Below are 18612 nucleotides of genomic sequence, written 5' to 3'. Positions count from 1 at the left end.
GGGTAAAATCCCGAAATATAACACTTAAGAGTTCTGCCCAGCGATACCCTTTATGAACGCGGTCAAAGCCTCGCGTTCACGAAGCACAAAACCGCCTCTGCCAAAAATCCTTCTTCGTGAATACGAATGCTATTAGTCTCTCCTCTTCACGAACGCGACTCTCTCCTTCGCGAACATGAAGGATATTCACCCATCCTCATCTCCTTCTTTGCGAATGCAGCTCCCCTTCCGTGGATGTAAAGCACAACAACCCTCAGCCCTAAAATCCTTTATCGCAAATGCGATGAACACCAGACACCAGCAAGATCTAATGCTCCAAACTCATGAAAATGGTATGAAACACACCTGAGATCCCCTTGGGACCCCGTTCAATCACACCAACAAGTCCATATACCTAATCCAAATGCCCAAATGCTCAAAACAATCTCTTAACTTCTAAACTTCTAACTTCGCCAAACTCATCCGAATCATGCCTAAACATTTTGAATTTCAACTAAACTTTGCACATAAGTTCCAATCAACTAAATGAACCTATCGAAAGTCTCAGATCACTAACCGGGCTCCAATATTCCCAAAGTCAACTCCCAGATAACCCAATGAACTCTCCAAATCCAAATTCGAACATATGCCCAAGTCCAAAATCACCATAGAAACCTATTGGAGTCATCAAATCACCATTCTGAGGTCATCTACACATAAGTAAAATCTTGGTCAACTCTTACAACTTAAGCTTCGAACAATATATCTAAGTGTTCTGATTTACTCCCAAACCTTCCCAAAACAAAAATAACTATCCCCTCAAGTCACATAAAAACAAACAAACATACGGAAAACATCAAATAAGGAAATATGGCTCAAATACACGAAATGACTGGCCGGTCATTACATTCTCCTTTAAAATAAATGTTCGTCCTCGAACGAGTTTAGAATCATACTTGGGATGTCAAAGAGATGAGGATATCTGCTCTGTATATCATACTTGATCACCCAAGTTACTTCCTTAACTGGTCTACTTCTATATTTTACCTTCATGGATGCAATATATTTCGACCTCAGCTTCCGAACCTGCCTGTCCAAAATGGCCACTAGCTCTTCTTTATAAGCCACATTCTCATCCAACTGCACCGAGATGAAATCGAACACATGGGACTGATCCTCACAATACTTTCGAAGCATGGAAACATGAAATACCGGATGAACCCCCGAGAAGTTGGGTGGAAAAGTAAGTCTATAAGCTACCTCACTGACCCTCTCTAACACCCCAAATGGGCCAATATACCGAGGATTCAACTTTCCTTTCCTCCTAAACCTTTTCATGCCCTTCATAGGCGAAACTCTGAGAAGAACCTTCTCACCCTCCATGAAAGAAACATCACGAACCTTCCGATCAGCATAACTCTTCTGCCTGGACTGCACTATACGAAGCAGCTCCTGAATCAATTTTACCTTCTTTGTAAGCATCACAAATGAAATACGTACCCAATAACCTAGCCTCACTATGCTTGAACCAACCAACTGGAGAACGACATCGCCTCCCATATAAGGCCTCATACGGAGCCATATGGATACTAGACGGGTAATTGTTGTTGTATGCAAACTCTGCTAACAGTAGAAACTGATCCCACTGGCCTCCGAAATTAATAACACATGCCCTCGACATATTCTTTAAAATATGAATGGTCCTCTAGGACTGCCCATCTGTCTAAGGGTGAAATGTAGTGCTCAGCTCAACCCGCATGCCTAACTCATGCTGAATAGCTCTCCAAAAGTGCGATGTAAACTGAGTGCCCCGATCCGAGATGATATAAATAGGCACACCATGCAAGCGGACGATCTCTCTGATATATTGACCTGTGCCAACTTATCTGAAGTGTAGGAAGCCATGACCGGTATGAAATGAGCAGACTTGGTTAGTCTGTACATAATAACCCAGATAGCATCAACTCTCCTGAAAGTACGTGGTAGTCATGCCACAAATGAAGTCCATAGTAATGTGCTCCCACTTCCACTCTAGTATCTATAACTTCCGAAGCAAACCACCCGATCTCTGATGCTCGTACTTGTCCTAATGACAATTCAAACACCACGACACATGCCCCACAATGTACTTCTTCATCCTCCGCCACCAATAGTATTGATTCAAATCATGGTACATCTTTGTATCACCTGAATAAATAGAATACCGCGAACTATGAGCCTCCTCAAAAATTAACTCCCTCAAACTATCCATATTAGGAACACAAATCCGACCCTGAAGTCATAATACACCATCATCACTAATAGTCACCTCCTTAGCACCACCTCGCAACACCGTGTCCTTAAGGACAAACAAATGGGGATCATCATACTTACGAGCCTTGATGCGCTCAAACAAGGACGACTGCGTAACAACACATGCATGAACTCTATTGGCTTAGAAATATCCAACCAACCTCACAAATCTATTAGGCCAACACATGAACATCCATAGCCAAAGGCCTCTCCACAACTTGAATAAACGTCAACCTCCCTAGACTCTTCCCCTTTCTACTCTAGGTATCCGCTATCATATTCGCCTTTCCAGGGTAATACAAGATAGTGATATCATAATCCTTCAAAAACTCCAACCACCTTTGCTGCCTCGAATTCAAATCCTTTTTCTTAAATAGATGCTTAAGACTCAAATGATCAGTTTAAACCTCCCAATATATGTGCCTCTAAATCTTGAGTGCGTGCACAATAGTTGCTAACTCTAATTCATGTACCAGATAGTTTTTCTCATGAGGCTTCAACAAGCGCGATGCATAGGCAATCACCCTACTGTTCTACATTAACACACATCCAAGGCCAACATACGAAGCATCACAATAGACAGTGTACAACCCCGATCCTGAGGGAAATACCAAATCTAGAATCGTGGTCAAAGTAGTCTTGAGCCTCTGAAAGCTCTCCTCACACTCGTCATACCATCTGAACGGAGTGCCCTTCTGAGTTAACTTGGTCAATGAAGCTGCAATAGATGAGAATCCCTATACAAAACAATGATAGTAACCAGCTAAACCCAAGAATCTCCTGATCTCTATAGCGGTAGAAGGTCTGGCCAACTCTGAACTGCCTCAATCTTCTTCAGATCCACCTTGATCCCATCACTAGATACCATGTGGCCCAAGAATGCCACCGAGTCCAACCAAAATAACCACTTTAAGAACATAGCATACAATATCTTCTTCCTCAAAATCTGAAGCACAATCCTCAAATGCTGCTCGTGCTCGTCAGCACTACGGGATTATACCAAGATATCATCAATGAGCACAATGACAAAAGAATCCAATTATGGCTAGAACACACTGTTCATCAACTGTATGAAGGATGCTGGGGCATTAGTCAAACTAAAATACATCACCAAAAACTCATAATTCCCATAAGGAGTCCTGAAAGCCATCTTGGGGATGTCCGAAGCCCTAACTGGTGATACCCCGATCTCAAGTCAATCTTCGAGAACACCTTAGCACCCTAAATCTGATCAAGCAAACCATCAATGCACAAAAATAGGTACTTGTTCTTTATGGTTACCTTGTTCAACTGCCTGTAATCAATACACATTCACATAAAACTATCTTTCTTCTTTACAAACAACATCGGTGCACCCCAAGGTGATACACTAGGCCTGATGAACCCTTTGTCCAGCAACTCTTGTAACAGTTCTTTCAATTCCTTCAAATCTATTGGAGCTATGCAGTACAGTGAAATAGATATGGGCTGCGTGCCCGACACCAAATCAATATCTCTATCAGGTGGCATGCCCTGTAAGTTTACGAGAAACACATCAGAAAACTCCCTTACTACTGGAACTGACTCAACAGTAGGAGTATCAGCACTAACATCTCTGACAAAATCCAAATACGCCAAACACTGCTTCTCAACCATCAATTGAGCCTTCCGAAATAAAATAACTCTACTAAGAGTATGACCAAGAGAACCGCTCCATTCCGACCTTGGCAATGCCGCATAACCAACGCCACAATCTTAGTATGACAATAAGAATAGCATGGTACGGAGATAACCAATCCATAACCAAAATCACATCAAAGTCTACCATACTAAGCAATAGTAAGTCAACACTAGTCTCATATCCCCAAATAATAACCACACAAGATCGATACACATGATCCACTATAATAGAATCACCAACAGGTGTAGACACATGCACAGGAATATCAAGAGAATCACGAGGCATATCCAAATAAGAAGCAAAATATAATGACACGTAAGAATAAGTAGACCCCGGATCAAACAACGTAGAAGCATCTCTATTACACACCGAAACCATACATTTGATTACAGTATCATAAGCCACCACCTCGGGTCTACCCGAAAATGCATAGCAACGGGCCTGACTGCCACTGGTCTGACTACCACTAACCTGACCACCCCCTTTAGGGCATCCTCTCACTACGTACCCTTCCCCACTAATTGTTTGGGCAGGGGATGATGTAACTGGTGTGGGAGATTCGAATTGAGAACCTTGATGAGCTGCGCCTCTACTGAGTCTAGGGCAATACTTCCCCACATGTCCAAAGTCTCCACACTCAAAACAAATCCTAGCCAACAATGGCTGCTGAAGCTGAAACTGCTCCTCAGAACCAGAATACCTACTAGAGGAATCCTGAATAGACAGAGCATATTATGAGCTTCCTAGAAGAGCACTAAAGGATGATGGAACTGGAGAACTGAAAAATGATCAAGACTCCGCACCGCGGGCCTCGTGCTGCAAAAACTGAGATGGCCTACCATGATAACCCCTACTGATCTAACCTCTACCTCCAAATGAAACTACCAGAATGACGAGGCCTCTTGTTCCTTATCATTACCTCTCTACCCTGGCTGCGAACACACTCGATCCTCCTAGCTATCTCTATTGCATGATGAAAAGTGGTCCAGATCTCAGACTCTCGATCCATAGTAACCCTGATGATATAGGTCAAGCCCTCAATAAACCGCTTCATATTCTTTGCCTCGGTGGGGATCAAGAAAGCTGCATAATGAGACAATTCTGTGAAGCTTACTTCATACTCAGTTACTAAGATATGATCCTACTGAAGGTGCTCGAACTGGCCTCTCAACTCATCCCTCCTGGTGAGTGGAATGTACCTCTCAGGAAATAGGTGTGAAAACTGAGTCCATGTAAGAAGAGATGAACCAGTTGGCCTGCCCACCATCTCCTAGAAACTCCTCTAAACTAGAATGTAGTGAAGTCCACTCCGTTGGACTCTACCAAGCCCAAATTGTGAAGCATCTGGTGACATCTGTCTAAAAAGTCCTGGGCATCCTCTAAAGCAGTGCCTTTAAAGTGTGGAGGAAACAACCTCTAGAATCTCTCTAAACTTTTTTGATCATCAACAGACATGGCAGGCAAGGTCTCAGGTCTAACTAATACCATAGGCTGCTTTAGAGTACGAATGACAGAGGTCTGAGCTTCCCCTTCAGCCTCTGTCAATGCATCGATTAAATTGACCATCTTGGCCATAACCTCGTGAAATACGAGTGCTACAACAAATCTCTACGGCTTCTAGATGTGCACTGAAGCCTCAAGATGCTCATCTACCTGATCCACCTGTGGGTCCATACAACTAACCTAGCATGGCCACGGGCCTCGGTGGATGCTCCACCTTTAGCTGTAATAGTATGGCCCCTAACAGAAGCTCTGGTCCTACCCCGACCTCTGTCTCTCCCGGTTACAGCCGGTGGTATTGCTCCTGCATCATGTGCTGCTCCTAAAGCGTAAGTTGTCAACATCTATAAGAGAGTATAAAAGAAATATTTAGACTCAAGAGAATAATCAACGCACGATGAGGAGAAAAGGAAGTTTCCCTAAAGTCCTATAACCTCTCGTAGATAGATACTGATGTCTTTGTACCGATCCACAAGGCTCTACTATGCCTGCTTGTGATTGTGAGACCCCTTATAACCCAGTGCTCTGATACTAACTTGTCATGACCCTAAATCCCACCAAAGGTTGTGATGGTGCCTAACCCACTCACTAGGAAATCCAACACAATAAAAATCACAATTCCAAGCATATTAATCATGTCTTCAATAAATTCTATAATGTAATAAGAAACAGAAATAATCTCAAATTGATATCACAGATAAACTATCTGAGACAGGGTTTATGTGACCACAACTGTGTATATAGCCCAAAACTTGGATGTCACAACATTCATAAGTATCAAATAAGATTATGTAGAATCTATAGAATAACATTGTTTGTCTGAAAGAGATAGATAGACATAATATCTAGATAGGGAGGGCGCTCTATATGCTGTGAATAGGAAAAATAAAGTAGCTCACCATGAAGTCTCCACAAGCCTCCTACTGCATCAGTGAATACCACTAACACCAGCCTCAGAATCTGCACAAAAATATGCAAAAGTATAGTGTGAATATAAAATATGGTACTCAGTAAGAATCAAGTCTAGCCTCGAAGAAATGGTGGCGAGTGGTCGACGTCGACTTTAACAGTCCAATAATCAAGTGAAAGTATAAATAATATATGAAACAAGGCACGATATTTTCAAACGAGTATGAAAGCTCAAACACAATTCATACAGAAATTAGGCATGCTTTATAGATAATTGAAATCAAATAAGATATCAAAATCTGAATCCTCGAATAATCCATGATACATGTCAAAAACATTGGGATAATTCCACTGTATGAGTCAAGATATATATATATATATATATATATATCATTAAGCCGATTATCATATGTATGTGTGTGTATATATATATATATATATATATATATATATATATATATATATATATGTGTGTGTGTGTGTGTGTGTGTGTGTGCGCGCGCGCGCATTCTCAGGATCTCTTTCTCAATAACTAACAGCACAATCCATGTGCCTAACATAGGCCACGTGTCCCACAAGTACTAAAAGAATCACGGGTGCCTACGCACACAGAACTAAGGTAAGATGGGTAATCACCGGACTCCGCAGAGATGGATCCATATCCAAGAGCTTGTCATATCATAATAATGATCAATAACCAATACTCAGTATCCACTCAATTACCTATAGTGCCAAAATCATCAATTTTCCTCAATAGCAACTCTTTCTTCATGCATATGTGTATAAAAGGATATAATAAGGCACCAAACATAATAGTAAGAATCCAGATTAGATCTCATGTTGCTAAAAGATGGATATGGCTAGTCATATAATTCCATTTATCATAATGGCTCAATAAGCTATCAAAGCATCCGCACAATCATATTATTTAATGAGTTATTCAAGCCATAGAAACCACCAAATCATGGAACAAATAGGACAAGTGTATGACTACGGATTCATAATAAAGCTCAACATGGCAAAACAATCCTTTACGCTAAATCAATGAGTCATAACCCTAGGCATGCTCCTAAATCATGAATATAAATTATTAAGTAGTCATAGAATCAATTTGAAATGGATAATAACTTCATATAGTCTTAAAAAAATGATTCAAGTAAACAATATCAGATATGTTCAAAACCTAGCTAGGCATATACACTCGTCACCTCACTATACGTGGCTCATAAATCATAAATCAAGTAGCAAATAGGTTGTAATAACCCGACCGGTCGTTTTACTTTAGATTCCCGTTCCCCTAATTAAGACTCTCCATATGTGCTTTTAGTATTTTATAACCTACGGGGATGGTTGGTTTAGCTTTGGAAGGGTTCAGATTAAAATCGGAACACTTAGTTCCTAAATTGTAGTCTATAATGTTTAAGTTTGACTTGAGTCAATATTTTGAGTAAACGATCTCGAAACTGGGATTTGACAGTCCCAGTAGGTTCGTCTGATATTTTGGACTTAGGCGTGTGTTCGGATCAGGTTTCGGATGACCCTGGAGCATTTTGGCGCTTAATATTGAAAGTTGACGCATTGAAGGTTTTTCAAGTTCTTTAAGTTTGGTTTGGAGTAGACTTTAGGGTTATTGAGGTCTGTTTGGGATTTTGAGTCTGGGAATAGTGATGTATGGTGATTTATGACTTGCACGCAAAATTTGGTGCCATTCCGAGGAGTCTAGGTATGATTCGGCGCGTTCGGAGTAAGTTGAAAAGCTTGAAGTTCATAATTTGATTTGAATTGGTTTTGGGGTGTGATTCTTAGTTTTGATATTGTTTTACGCGTTCCGAGGGTTCGAGCGAGTCCATTTTATGTTTACGAACTTGTTGGTATGTTTGGACGAGGACCCGGGGGCCTTGGGTGCTATTCGGATGGTGTGCGGAGCATGTTTGAACTTGGAAGAATTGCTGAAGTAGCAGGGATCTGGTGCAATTGCACCTGCGTGGAAAGAGTCACAGGTGCGAGCACCCAGAAGCGGCCATTGATCAAAGAAGCGACCTGGGGTAGGCTGGCTAGTGGTCGCAGAAGCGAAGTGGTTACCGCACTTTCGAGCTCGCAAGTGCGAGGGAAGCAATCGCAGATGCAGGCGAGGCCAAGGAGCATGGGGTCTCTCGAGCAGGAGCTCCTCTACAGGCACGAGTGCGCAGATGCGGGAAAATTCCGCAGAAGCGGATGCGCAGGTGTGCATGCTTCTCCACAAAAGAGGACTTGGCCAAATTGGTGAGAACCGCACCTGCGATGATTTTTCCACAGGTGCAGCGTCGCAGGTGCGACCCAAGGTTCGCAAAAGCAAAAATCACTGGGCAGTGAGGACTTTTAATCCGAGACTTAGGCCATTTTTCCTCATATTTCATTTGGTCTTGGGAGATTTTGAGAACATATTTGAGGGGGATTCTCATTAATTTCCTAAGGTAAGTAACTCCCACCCATTTTCAAGTTAATTATGCGGATTTTAGGTAGATTAAACATGAAAAAATTGAAAACACTTGTGGGATTTGTGAAGAACCTAGGATTTTGAAATATTTGGGATTTGACCACGAATGTGGTGATGGAAATGGAACAAATTATATATTTGCGTTCGGGACCTCATGGGTAACAATTATATTCAAAAACTTTTAGAATCCGGACATGTGGGCCCGGGGGTGAATTTCATTAATCCTCTAAATTGGGGTGGGTAACTAATATAAAAGGCTAAGATATGGACCTTGAACATACATTTACTAGATTATATGACCTTTGATTAGTTTTGGAGTCTTCGGTGTCGTTTGAAGGGTTCTAGTGAGGTTGGACAGCCAGATTGAAGACTTTGGACCGAGGTAAGTCTCTTGCCTAACCTTGTAAGAGGGAATTCATCCCCTTAGGCATATTTTTGTTGTGTTACTTGTGTGGAGAGCTACATACGCGCAAGGTGACGAGAGTCTGTATGTAGCTATATTCCATGATATATCCGGATAGACTTAGATTCACATCATGCTTTTAATTGTACTGTTAAGTTTATCATGCGTATTAATTGTCATGATTAGGGTTGAGACTAGGGACTTAAATTTACAATTAACAACTTAGTCTTCTACTTCGAAAAATTTGGGGAATACTTAATAAATTGTGAAAATCCATGTCTTCTCGCCTCGTAAGTACTTCTGCGAGCGAGGTAAATTTCTCTACTCTAATGGAATCGGGTCGTTCGCCTCGGCAGTATGATAACACTATTCTTATGGGATCGGTTTGTTCGCCTCGGCAATATGATAACACAACTCTTATGGGATCGGGTCGTTCGCCTCGGCAGTATGATGGTAACACTATTCTTATGGGATCGGACTGTTTGCCTCGGCAGTACTGAGTACCACTATTCTTATGGGATCGGACCGTTTACCTCAGCAACTTCATGCTTAATAATCAGAACGGGTTCCGGTTTGGGTAATTGAGTTAGTGCCTTCACAGCCAGTTATGAGATGTTGGTGATGTGATACAGACTCCAATTGTATTTATTGTAGTTGCTTTTATTTGTTTCATTGATACCTGTTGTATGCTCACCATGTCTATTTTATGCATTTATATTATTATTATTGACCTCTAGTAAGTGTGAAATCGACTTCTCGTCACTACTTCTTTGAGGTTAGACTAGATACTTACTGGGTACGTATTATTTTTCATACTCACGCTACACTTCTGCACTGATGTGCAGGTACGGAGACAGGTTCCACTAGTGGTCACGCGGGCGCGTAGTCGATCATCTACGGAGACTTAGTGGTGAGTTGCTTGCCTTGCTACGATCCGCAGCACCTGAGTCTCCTTCTATTTTATTTGTTATTCCTGTCTATCACTTTCGAAAAGTAGTTTTAGTAGTTTTGTACATTCTCTAGATTACACATGTACTTGTGACGTCGGATTTTGGGGATTTGTAGCATTTATGTACTGTTGTACCGGTCATTTCTATTACCGCAGTGTATGTACTTTTTATGTTGGTATTTTGTTTTAAAAGACTTGTCACAATTGAATGAAAGCTAGTTTAAAATGTTTTCTAAAACAAGGAATTTCCATATTAAAATACGTTAAAAAGGGGTGAATAATAAGTAGTTTCACATGTGGGCTTGCCTAACGGCGGCGTTAGGTGCAGTCTTGACCTCTTACGGATTTGGGTCGTGACATAGGTCACCTATGGGGAGAATTCCTTCTTACCAAAATAGACATGAGACTTACCTATATCTGGTCAACTAAAATCAAGCAACAATCACCTAATCGCCCAAATTTGACCACCAACAACTCGAATCTAGTCAAAAATAACTCAATAACATCAAATAAAACCATAGGAAATAATTCCAAATAATAAAGCTTCGATCTTTAATCAAATCCCCAAAAGTCAGCAAAAGTCAACCCGGACCCATACGATCAACAACCGAGTCAAGAGATAGATCTCGACTAATCATAACTTGATGAGTCCAAATATGTGATTAGATCTCAAAACAAAGCCCAAATCGACTTACAAATCTTCAAAGTACACCCTCTTAAGTTGTAAACAAAAACCCAAATTTCACTTTAAAAATCTAAGTTATAGGTGTAGAAATCCATGGGTATTCAAGATATAAAGCCAAATCCAAGAGAAAATTTCTTACCTCAAATGTAGTAGTGAAATTGCTCTTCAAAATCTCCACCTCTCGAAGTCTAGGGTACAAAATATGAAAGAATGGGTAAAATTCTGAACTATAACACTTAAGTGTTTTGTCTAGCGATACCTTTTGCGAATGCAGTCACAGCCTCGTGTTCACGAAGCACAAATCCGCCTCTGCCAAAAATGCACAAATCCGCCTTTGCCAAAAATGATCCTTTGCCAATGCAACCGGAGTCTCATGAACACGAAGGCCATCAGCCTCTCCTCTTCGCGAACGCAACCCTCTCCTTCGCGAACGCAAAAGCTCTTCACCCAAGCTCGTCTCCTTCTTCGTGAATGCGGCTCCCCTTCCACTAACACTAAGTACAATAGCCTCCAGCCCTAAAATCCTTCATTGCGAAAGCGGTACCATCCTCGCGAACGTGATAAACACCAAACACCAACAAAAATACGATGCTCCAAACTCATGAAAATGGTCCGAAATTACCCTGAAACACATCCGAGTTCCCCTAGAATCTCGTTCAATCAACCCAACAAGTCTATATACCTAATTCAAACTTGCAAAAATTCTCAAAACACCACCACTAACATCAAAATCAAGAATCGATGGTCATGATCAATTTCTTAACTTCCAAACTTCTAACTTCACCAAACTCGTCCGAATCATGCCTAAACATTCCGGATTTTAACTAAAATTTGCGCATAAGTTTCAATCAACTAAATGAAAATATCCAAAGTCTAGGATCACCAATCGGACCCCAATATCATCAAACTATACTCCCGAATAACCTTATGAACTCTCCAAACCTTCAAGTTGCCAACTTTCGGCAAAAAAACTAGAATCCCCTAGGAACCTCCACATCCAAATCTGAATATATGTCCAAGTTCAAAATCACCATACGAACCTATTGGAATCATCAAATCACAACTCCAAGGTCAACATCTTGATTAAGTATTTGAAGAAGTCCGGAATAGCCGATGACTTTGTAACTAAAACTGCTGTATAAGAGAAAATTATGCATGTACTTTGCAAAAGCGGGACTTGCAATTGCAAACAGGTTCTCGCAATTGCGAGACCTGCAATAAGGCACCAACAACTGCTGGACACCAGCAGTCTTCAAACCATCCAAACTCACACGTAGCACATCCGAAAATTACCCGAGCCCCTCGGGCTCCAAACCAAACATGCACACAAGTGTAATAATATCATATAAGCTTGTTCGCTACCTCAAATCAACAAAATAATATCAAATAACATGAATCGATCATCGAAACTCGTGATTTTAACTTAAAAATTCATTTTCATAATTTTTCACATAACACGCCGAAATGCGCTCGGTTCACCCTGGACCCCAACCAAAAGTGCATACAAGTCAAAAACTATCATACGAAACTACCAGATTCGTCAAAATACTGATCCAAGGCCGTTTACCAAGAATGTTGACCGTGGTCAACTTAAGTTCCATTTTAAGCCAAAATTACTTTTTCTTCAAAATTTTACGCAAAAACTTTCCGAAAAATATCGCGGACCGTGTCTGTAAATCAATAAATATCAAATGAAGCTAATGGAGATTTTATAACTTAAAAATAAAGGCTAGTTCTCAAAACGACATATCGGATCATCACAAATTTGCTCCATATTGTAATGTTTTGTCCTGCAATAACTAGAAATACAAATATCTCTTTATAATGCAAAGAAAATATGTCAAGAAACAATGTAATAAATAAAGCAGAGGATAAAAGAACGAAAGTATATATAATTTAAATTTGAATTCTTTGGGTTACAGAGCATTTGAATTGAACTTGAAGTCTCTGGATCGTGGAGTATATAAATTGAATTGAAATCTCTGGGTAACAAGGTATTTGAATTAAATTGAAGACTCCGCATGGCAGAGTATTTGAATTGAATTGAAGTCTCCGAATGGTAGAGTATTTGAAATACAAATCTCCGATTGTGGAGCGTTTGAATTGAACTTGAAGTCTCCGGGTTACAGAGTATTTGAATTGAATTGAAGTCTTCGGATTGCGGAGTAATTGAATTGAGGCAAAGATTACGAGTTGCGAAGCCATTGACGTAAATTAAAAAATAAAATCATTGACTTGCTGTCACGGTCCAAACTCCCATCGAAGCCGTGACGATGCCTAACACTGCTTTCTAGGCAAGTCAACAATTTCACAATAACAATAAACTCAATTAACATAACTTAATGGTCTTAACATCGGAATAATCAAAAAATATATAAAAATAGCAACAATAGAGCAACTATAACTATTACCATGATCTGTTGTCAACGAGTACATGAGCATTACAGAATCTCAAAATACAAAGTCAAATCTTCAATACAAAACTGTCTGAATGATTAAACAGTGATAACTGAAATAAACAAAAGAGAATTTCAAGGTCTACAAATGACATAACAGCTATCTCGTAGTCTCCGCAAGCTAGAACCAGTGCAAACTCTAGCAATCACCATGCGCAGCAGTACCTGGATTTGCACGTAAAGTGCAGAGTATAGTATGAGTACAGCCGACCTCATGTACTCAATAAGTAATAAACCTAACATCGAGCTGAAAGTAGTGACAAGCTCAGAAGAAAGTCAGTGTCCAACACCAATAATCAATAACAATATAATGATGGTAGTAAAAGTAAATAACAGTCAAAGCCCAATCTTCTACCGAAATCACTAAAACATGAGTTTAGTAAGGAAATAGTGATTTTCCAAATTTTTAACAATAGATAAGACATTTCATTTACAATCTAGCATGAGAAAAATACACCTCTATGTGTACATGTCAAATATACATGCCAAGTCAACAACATCACAGTAAATCCATCAAGCATACTCACACTTAGCACACTCACTGTGTCTGACATAAGTGCCTCTCTCCATCACACATAACCACACTCAGCACTGTACGGGTGCTTGGCACAAATGCCCCTCACCAAAGCACATATATGACCCTGTGCATGCGCTCATTGTGAATACCTGACTCCGAAGGGAAGGATCCTTGCCCAAGTGCTAATCGAATATAAGCCAATAATCAATATTACATAGCCCAATCATGGGGCTTGGTGCACGCGTCTCCTAGTCAGTACCACTTAGCTCAATATGGGCGTGGCGTACACGTCACCTCCAAATCAATACCAAATCGGCTCTATGGCCCAAAATCAGTCATCAACTGCTCAAGTATCAATTAACTACATCTCACAATACTCAATTCAATAGTGTTACACATATGCGGCATCAACAACATGTGAGAAATCATAATAAGAATGCACTGAGACAGAGATATCATACACGAATATAGCATCATGACTAAGTGTATGTCTACAATTAAGGAAAACAACTTTAAAACAACAAGAATAGCCCTATCATGTCTCAAACAAATAAGCACACAGCCTAGACATGATTTCTAACATGAAGCATAACTCAAATAATCATTCAAGTAGAGAAAATACGGATATAACGAAGCATGATAGAAAAATAAGCCTCATAGTAGTCTAAAGTCTACCCGGACCATGAGTAACCCAGTGTACGCACACACGCCCGTCACCTAGCACATGCGTCACCCCCAACACATCTCAAGTATTGTAGTACATAGGGATAATTACCCTCAAATCAAGTATAGAAATGTTACTTACTTCAAAGCGCGTGAATCGATACTCCAAAGCCCTTTCCAAGCGAATCAACCTCCGAACGACTCGATTCTAGTCAAAGCAACTTAATATCATCAATAAAATCCATAGGAAATAACCCCAAACAATAAAGGTAAGATCTTGAATCAACTATGCAAAGTGTCATAACCCAAACCGATGGGCCGTGACGAGTGCCCGGGTCCTACATGTCGAACACCCCTAAGCATACATCTAAGATATAAACATGAAATAGGGGTAGGTCATGCATAACATCTATCAATAAACTGCTGAATCATGTGAATAACATACGTAAGGAAATATGCCCAAAAGACATATATACATATATATATGGGAAATACGGTAGGGCGAGCCGACAAGGCTGTTATGGACAATTATATATCAAAATAGAAGCCGACAAGGACACATACTATCCAACTATACATGACTGTCTACAAACTTCTAATATAGTGTACAACTGTATAAAGGACGGGACTGAGCCCCGTCATACCCATATATGTATACAAAATATCGTACGAAAATCCAATAGCAGCTTCGGATCAATTGGAGCACACTGACTCTCATTGAGCAAGGATCCTAAGAAGGGGGGCCATCATCCTATCTACCTGCATATGCGGGCATGAAACGCAGTCCCCCGGGTAATAGGGGCGTCAGTACGAATAATGTACCGAGTATGTATATCATAAAAATCAGTATATAAAAGACATGAAAGAAACATAGAGTAAAGGACTTAATCTGTGAGTCTCAATAACTCGGTGAATCATGAAACATTTATAATGCCATGCATATGCGTATAAATGTCATATCATTCATATGTATGTGCGTACATAATATTATCAAGACTTTGAGGGCATCCCATCATATCATCTCGGCCTCAGTGGGCAAATTCATCAACGTATACCAACTGATCAGGTGGTGGTGCTTATATAATGCCTTAACCTTTTCCCATACCCCATATACATATAATATACGTGTATATAATGCCATCTGGTCATTGGTCGATATACATGTATAAATAAATGCAATGCATAAGAAATAAGTAAATAAGATCTCTCGGAATGTCATAAGATCAATATGCCTTCGGTTAATATCACTAAATAATCTTTATCAACTTAAATATTTTCTGAGCTCCATGAACAGATGATATGATAGTAGGACATATATGGGGAATTAAGAACATAGGCAACCCTAGTACATCTAATAATAGAAGCATTTGTGAAAGTTGTGTGCTTGCTCATTTCTTTGTATCATATGGATCATGCCAAAAAGGAAAGAAGGGATATACTTAACATACCTCAAGTCGTCAATGCAACTCAACAAAAAGCTTATGACAACTAGTGTGCCAACACTATAACAAAGAAATGCATGTACAACTTAGATGGCGCTAGTATATCACATATCTCAAACGATAACTCGATTCTAAAATAAAACGGGCAGCATTTTCCCTGATTTTACTGCTCCCTCAAGCCTACTATAGGCGATATACATACACAATATAATCAGCAACTCAAAAATAGCCTAACTACAATTTGGGACCTTTAATAAAACGAAAACCCCAAATATACCATAACACACCCAATCAACAAGTTATCAAGTAGCCTGAAACTGCAACGACGAGCGACCAGCCCACTACCCTACCACATGTCGCGTTGTTCCACATCCTTTATCCTTCAAAACTCCATAAATCCGAAGCACAAGAGGCCAACACAAGTGGACTACAAAACAGTAAAGTGGAATAAATCAAACTCACGGCTTACGATCACCGTCCCGTGAGTTCTAACTATTAGGAAATGAATTTATCAACCTTCCTTGATATTTAAAATCTTAAATACAAAAACTAGGAATTTTTTTAACAATGAATTACCTTCCAAAACTCAAACAACAAAGAAAAAGAGAGGCGGTATAATGATACTTATGTCGTAGGGATCGTTCTAATGTTATCGCTTCTTGATTTCGTACCCGGGATATTAATCCATTTTGAAACCCTTGTAGAAAGCTTAAGGATAAGTTTTAAGGTATTATTTTGGTCGTGATCTTTGGAAAAATTAAGAAAGAGACCACATAAGGCATATATATATCCACTTTTAAAAAGTCAAAGAGGTGCTAGCTTGGCACCCTAGCATTGGCCCATATTCAGACGCTTATATCTTTTTATCCAGACGTCATATGAATGAACGATAAAGAGTGTTGGAAACTACATTCCAAGACCTTAAATTTTGTATATAATATGTCCCAAAAAGACCTCATATATCACACGAAATAGTTTTCTCAAAAAGCTTCATTAGAAGGAAAATCCTTAGTCGGTTTTTCCGCAACTTAAATATGATTTTTCCCAAGCTTTGTATTTTCTGTCCAAACATCATATATAGTCATATTATGACTCTTAAACTCAGTTAAATCATGATTAACAAGTCTTATATTCATTATATGTCACCTTGGGACGCATAGGGTGTAACAATCTCCCCTCCCCCTAGAAACATTCGTCCTCGAATGTTAAACTCCCAGAGATCTATAGAAATTTTGGCAGAGTCTCCTCTGTAATGGTACTAAAACCAACCTGTTACGTAGAAAACTCAAAAATACAAAGCCACACAGGGCCACAATCATAAATAACCCTAATGGCCTCATACGACAAATAACAGTAACTAACATAAGAATCCAATATTGTATACGCACCTAAAGGCTATGATGTCTCAGTCGGCTCCTTGTCCGAAAGAGGAAACAAGTGAGGATACCTAGACTTCATGTCTTCTTCATCTTCCCAAGTCATCTCCTTAGTTCTCAATCTCCGAACTTGTCTATCTAGTATAGCAATGGGAACTTCCTCATATGATAGCTGCGCTGTGACCTAAACATTGTCAACTAGAACGACTCTAGAAGGATCTCCGATATACTTACAGAGCATAGACACATGAAAGACTGGATGTATGGACTCCAAGTTAAAAGGCAAGTCTAACTCATATGCTACTTGGCCCACTCTGCGTATGATCTTATAAGGTCCAATGTACCGAGGGCTAAGCTTTCCTTTCTTACCGAATCTCGTAACGCCTGTCATCGGTGATACCTTTAGGAATACCCAGTCACCTAACTGAAACTCCAAGTCTCGTCATCGATTATCTACTTAGGACTTCTGACAACTTTGAGCTGCTAATAGTCTTTTCTGTATAAGCTTAATCTTCTCAACTGCCTGTTGTACCAATTATGGTCCTACTAATATTGTTTCCCTGACCTCGAACCATCTGATAGGTGACCTACACTTACATCCGTAAAGAGCTTCGTATGGAGCCATCTGAATGTTAGAATGATAGCTATTATTATATGCTAACTCAATAAGCGGAAGATGATTATCCGAGCTACCCATGAAGTCTATCACAAAAGCCCGTAGCATATTCTCAAGTGTCTGGATAGTACGCTCGCCTGACCGTCTGTCTGGGGATGAAATACTATACTAAGACTTACCTGAGTCCCCAATCCTATTGGAAGGACCTCCATAAATGAGTTGTAAACTGAGTACCTCTATCTGAGATAATAGATATAGGGACACCATGAAGTCGTACTATCTCCTTAATGTAAAGACTTGTATAATCCTCTACTGAAAACGTAGTCCTGACAGGCAGAAAATGGGTTGAGTTTGTAATCTATCAGCAATCACCCATATAGAATCGAACTTACATTGGGTACGAGGTAAGAATATGATGAAATCCATATTAATTACTTCCCATTTCCAAGTTGAAATCTCTATAGGTTGCAATAATCCACAGGGTTTCTGATGCTCAATCTTAACCTGCTGACAATTAGGGCACTGAGCAACAAACTCTGCTATATCCTTCTTCATTCCGTCCCACCAGTATATTTCCCGATATCATGATACATCTTCGTTGCTCCTGGATGAACACAATAACGAGAATGGTGAGTTTCTCCCATAACCTGCTGGCGCGACCCTGCCACATTAGGAACACATAATCAACC

At 39.9% G+C, this 18612-nt stretch overlaps 1 protein-coding gene across 1 annotated transcript; it reads right to left on the bottom strand.

The window, feature by feature from the left end:
- Positions 1-894: 894 nt before the first annotated feature.
- On the bottom strand, positions 895-3421 carry LOC138895793 (uncharacterized). Its single transcript, XM_070180524.1, has 4 exons — positions 3378-3421; positions 3116-3257; positions 2883-3008; positions 895-1431 (listed from the first exon to the last, which is right to left on the bottom strand). Exons 1-4 carry the CDS (start codon positions 3419-3421, stop codon positions 895-897), a joined length of 849 nt encoding a protein of 282 aa, XP_070036625.1.
- Positions 3422-18612: the final 15191 nt, after the last annotated feature.

The sequence above is a fragment of the Nicotiana tomentosiformis genome, chromosome 7 (genome assembly GCF_000390325.3).
Source record: "Nicotiana tomentosiformis chromosome 7, ASM39032v3, whole genome shotgun sequence".
NCBI lineage: Eukaryota > Viridiplantae > Streptophyta > Magnoliopsida > Solanales > Solanaceae > Nicotiana > Nicotiana tomentosiformis.
The sequence above is the reverse complement of the archived record's forward strand: the minus strand, read 5'-3'. Positions and strand labels throughout refer to the sequence as shown.

What these genes read in the sequence shown, in the direction of transcription:
- LOC138895793 (XM_070180524.1), bottom strand. Translation starts at nt 3,421, where the DNA reads ATGGCTTTCAGGACTCCTTATGGGAATTATGAGTTTTTGGTGAT. An exon ending in AATTATGAGTTTTTGGTGAT is followed by an intron (nt 3,258 to 3,377) that starts GTATTTTAGTTT and finishes ATAATCCCGTAG; the next exon opens with TGCTGACGAGCACGAGCAGC. An exon ending in TATCTAGTGATGGGATCAAG is followed by an intron (nt 3,009 to 3,115) that starts GTGGATCTGAAG and finishes TGTTTTGTATAG; the next exon opens with GGATTCTCATCTATTGCAGC.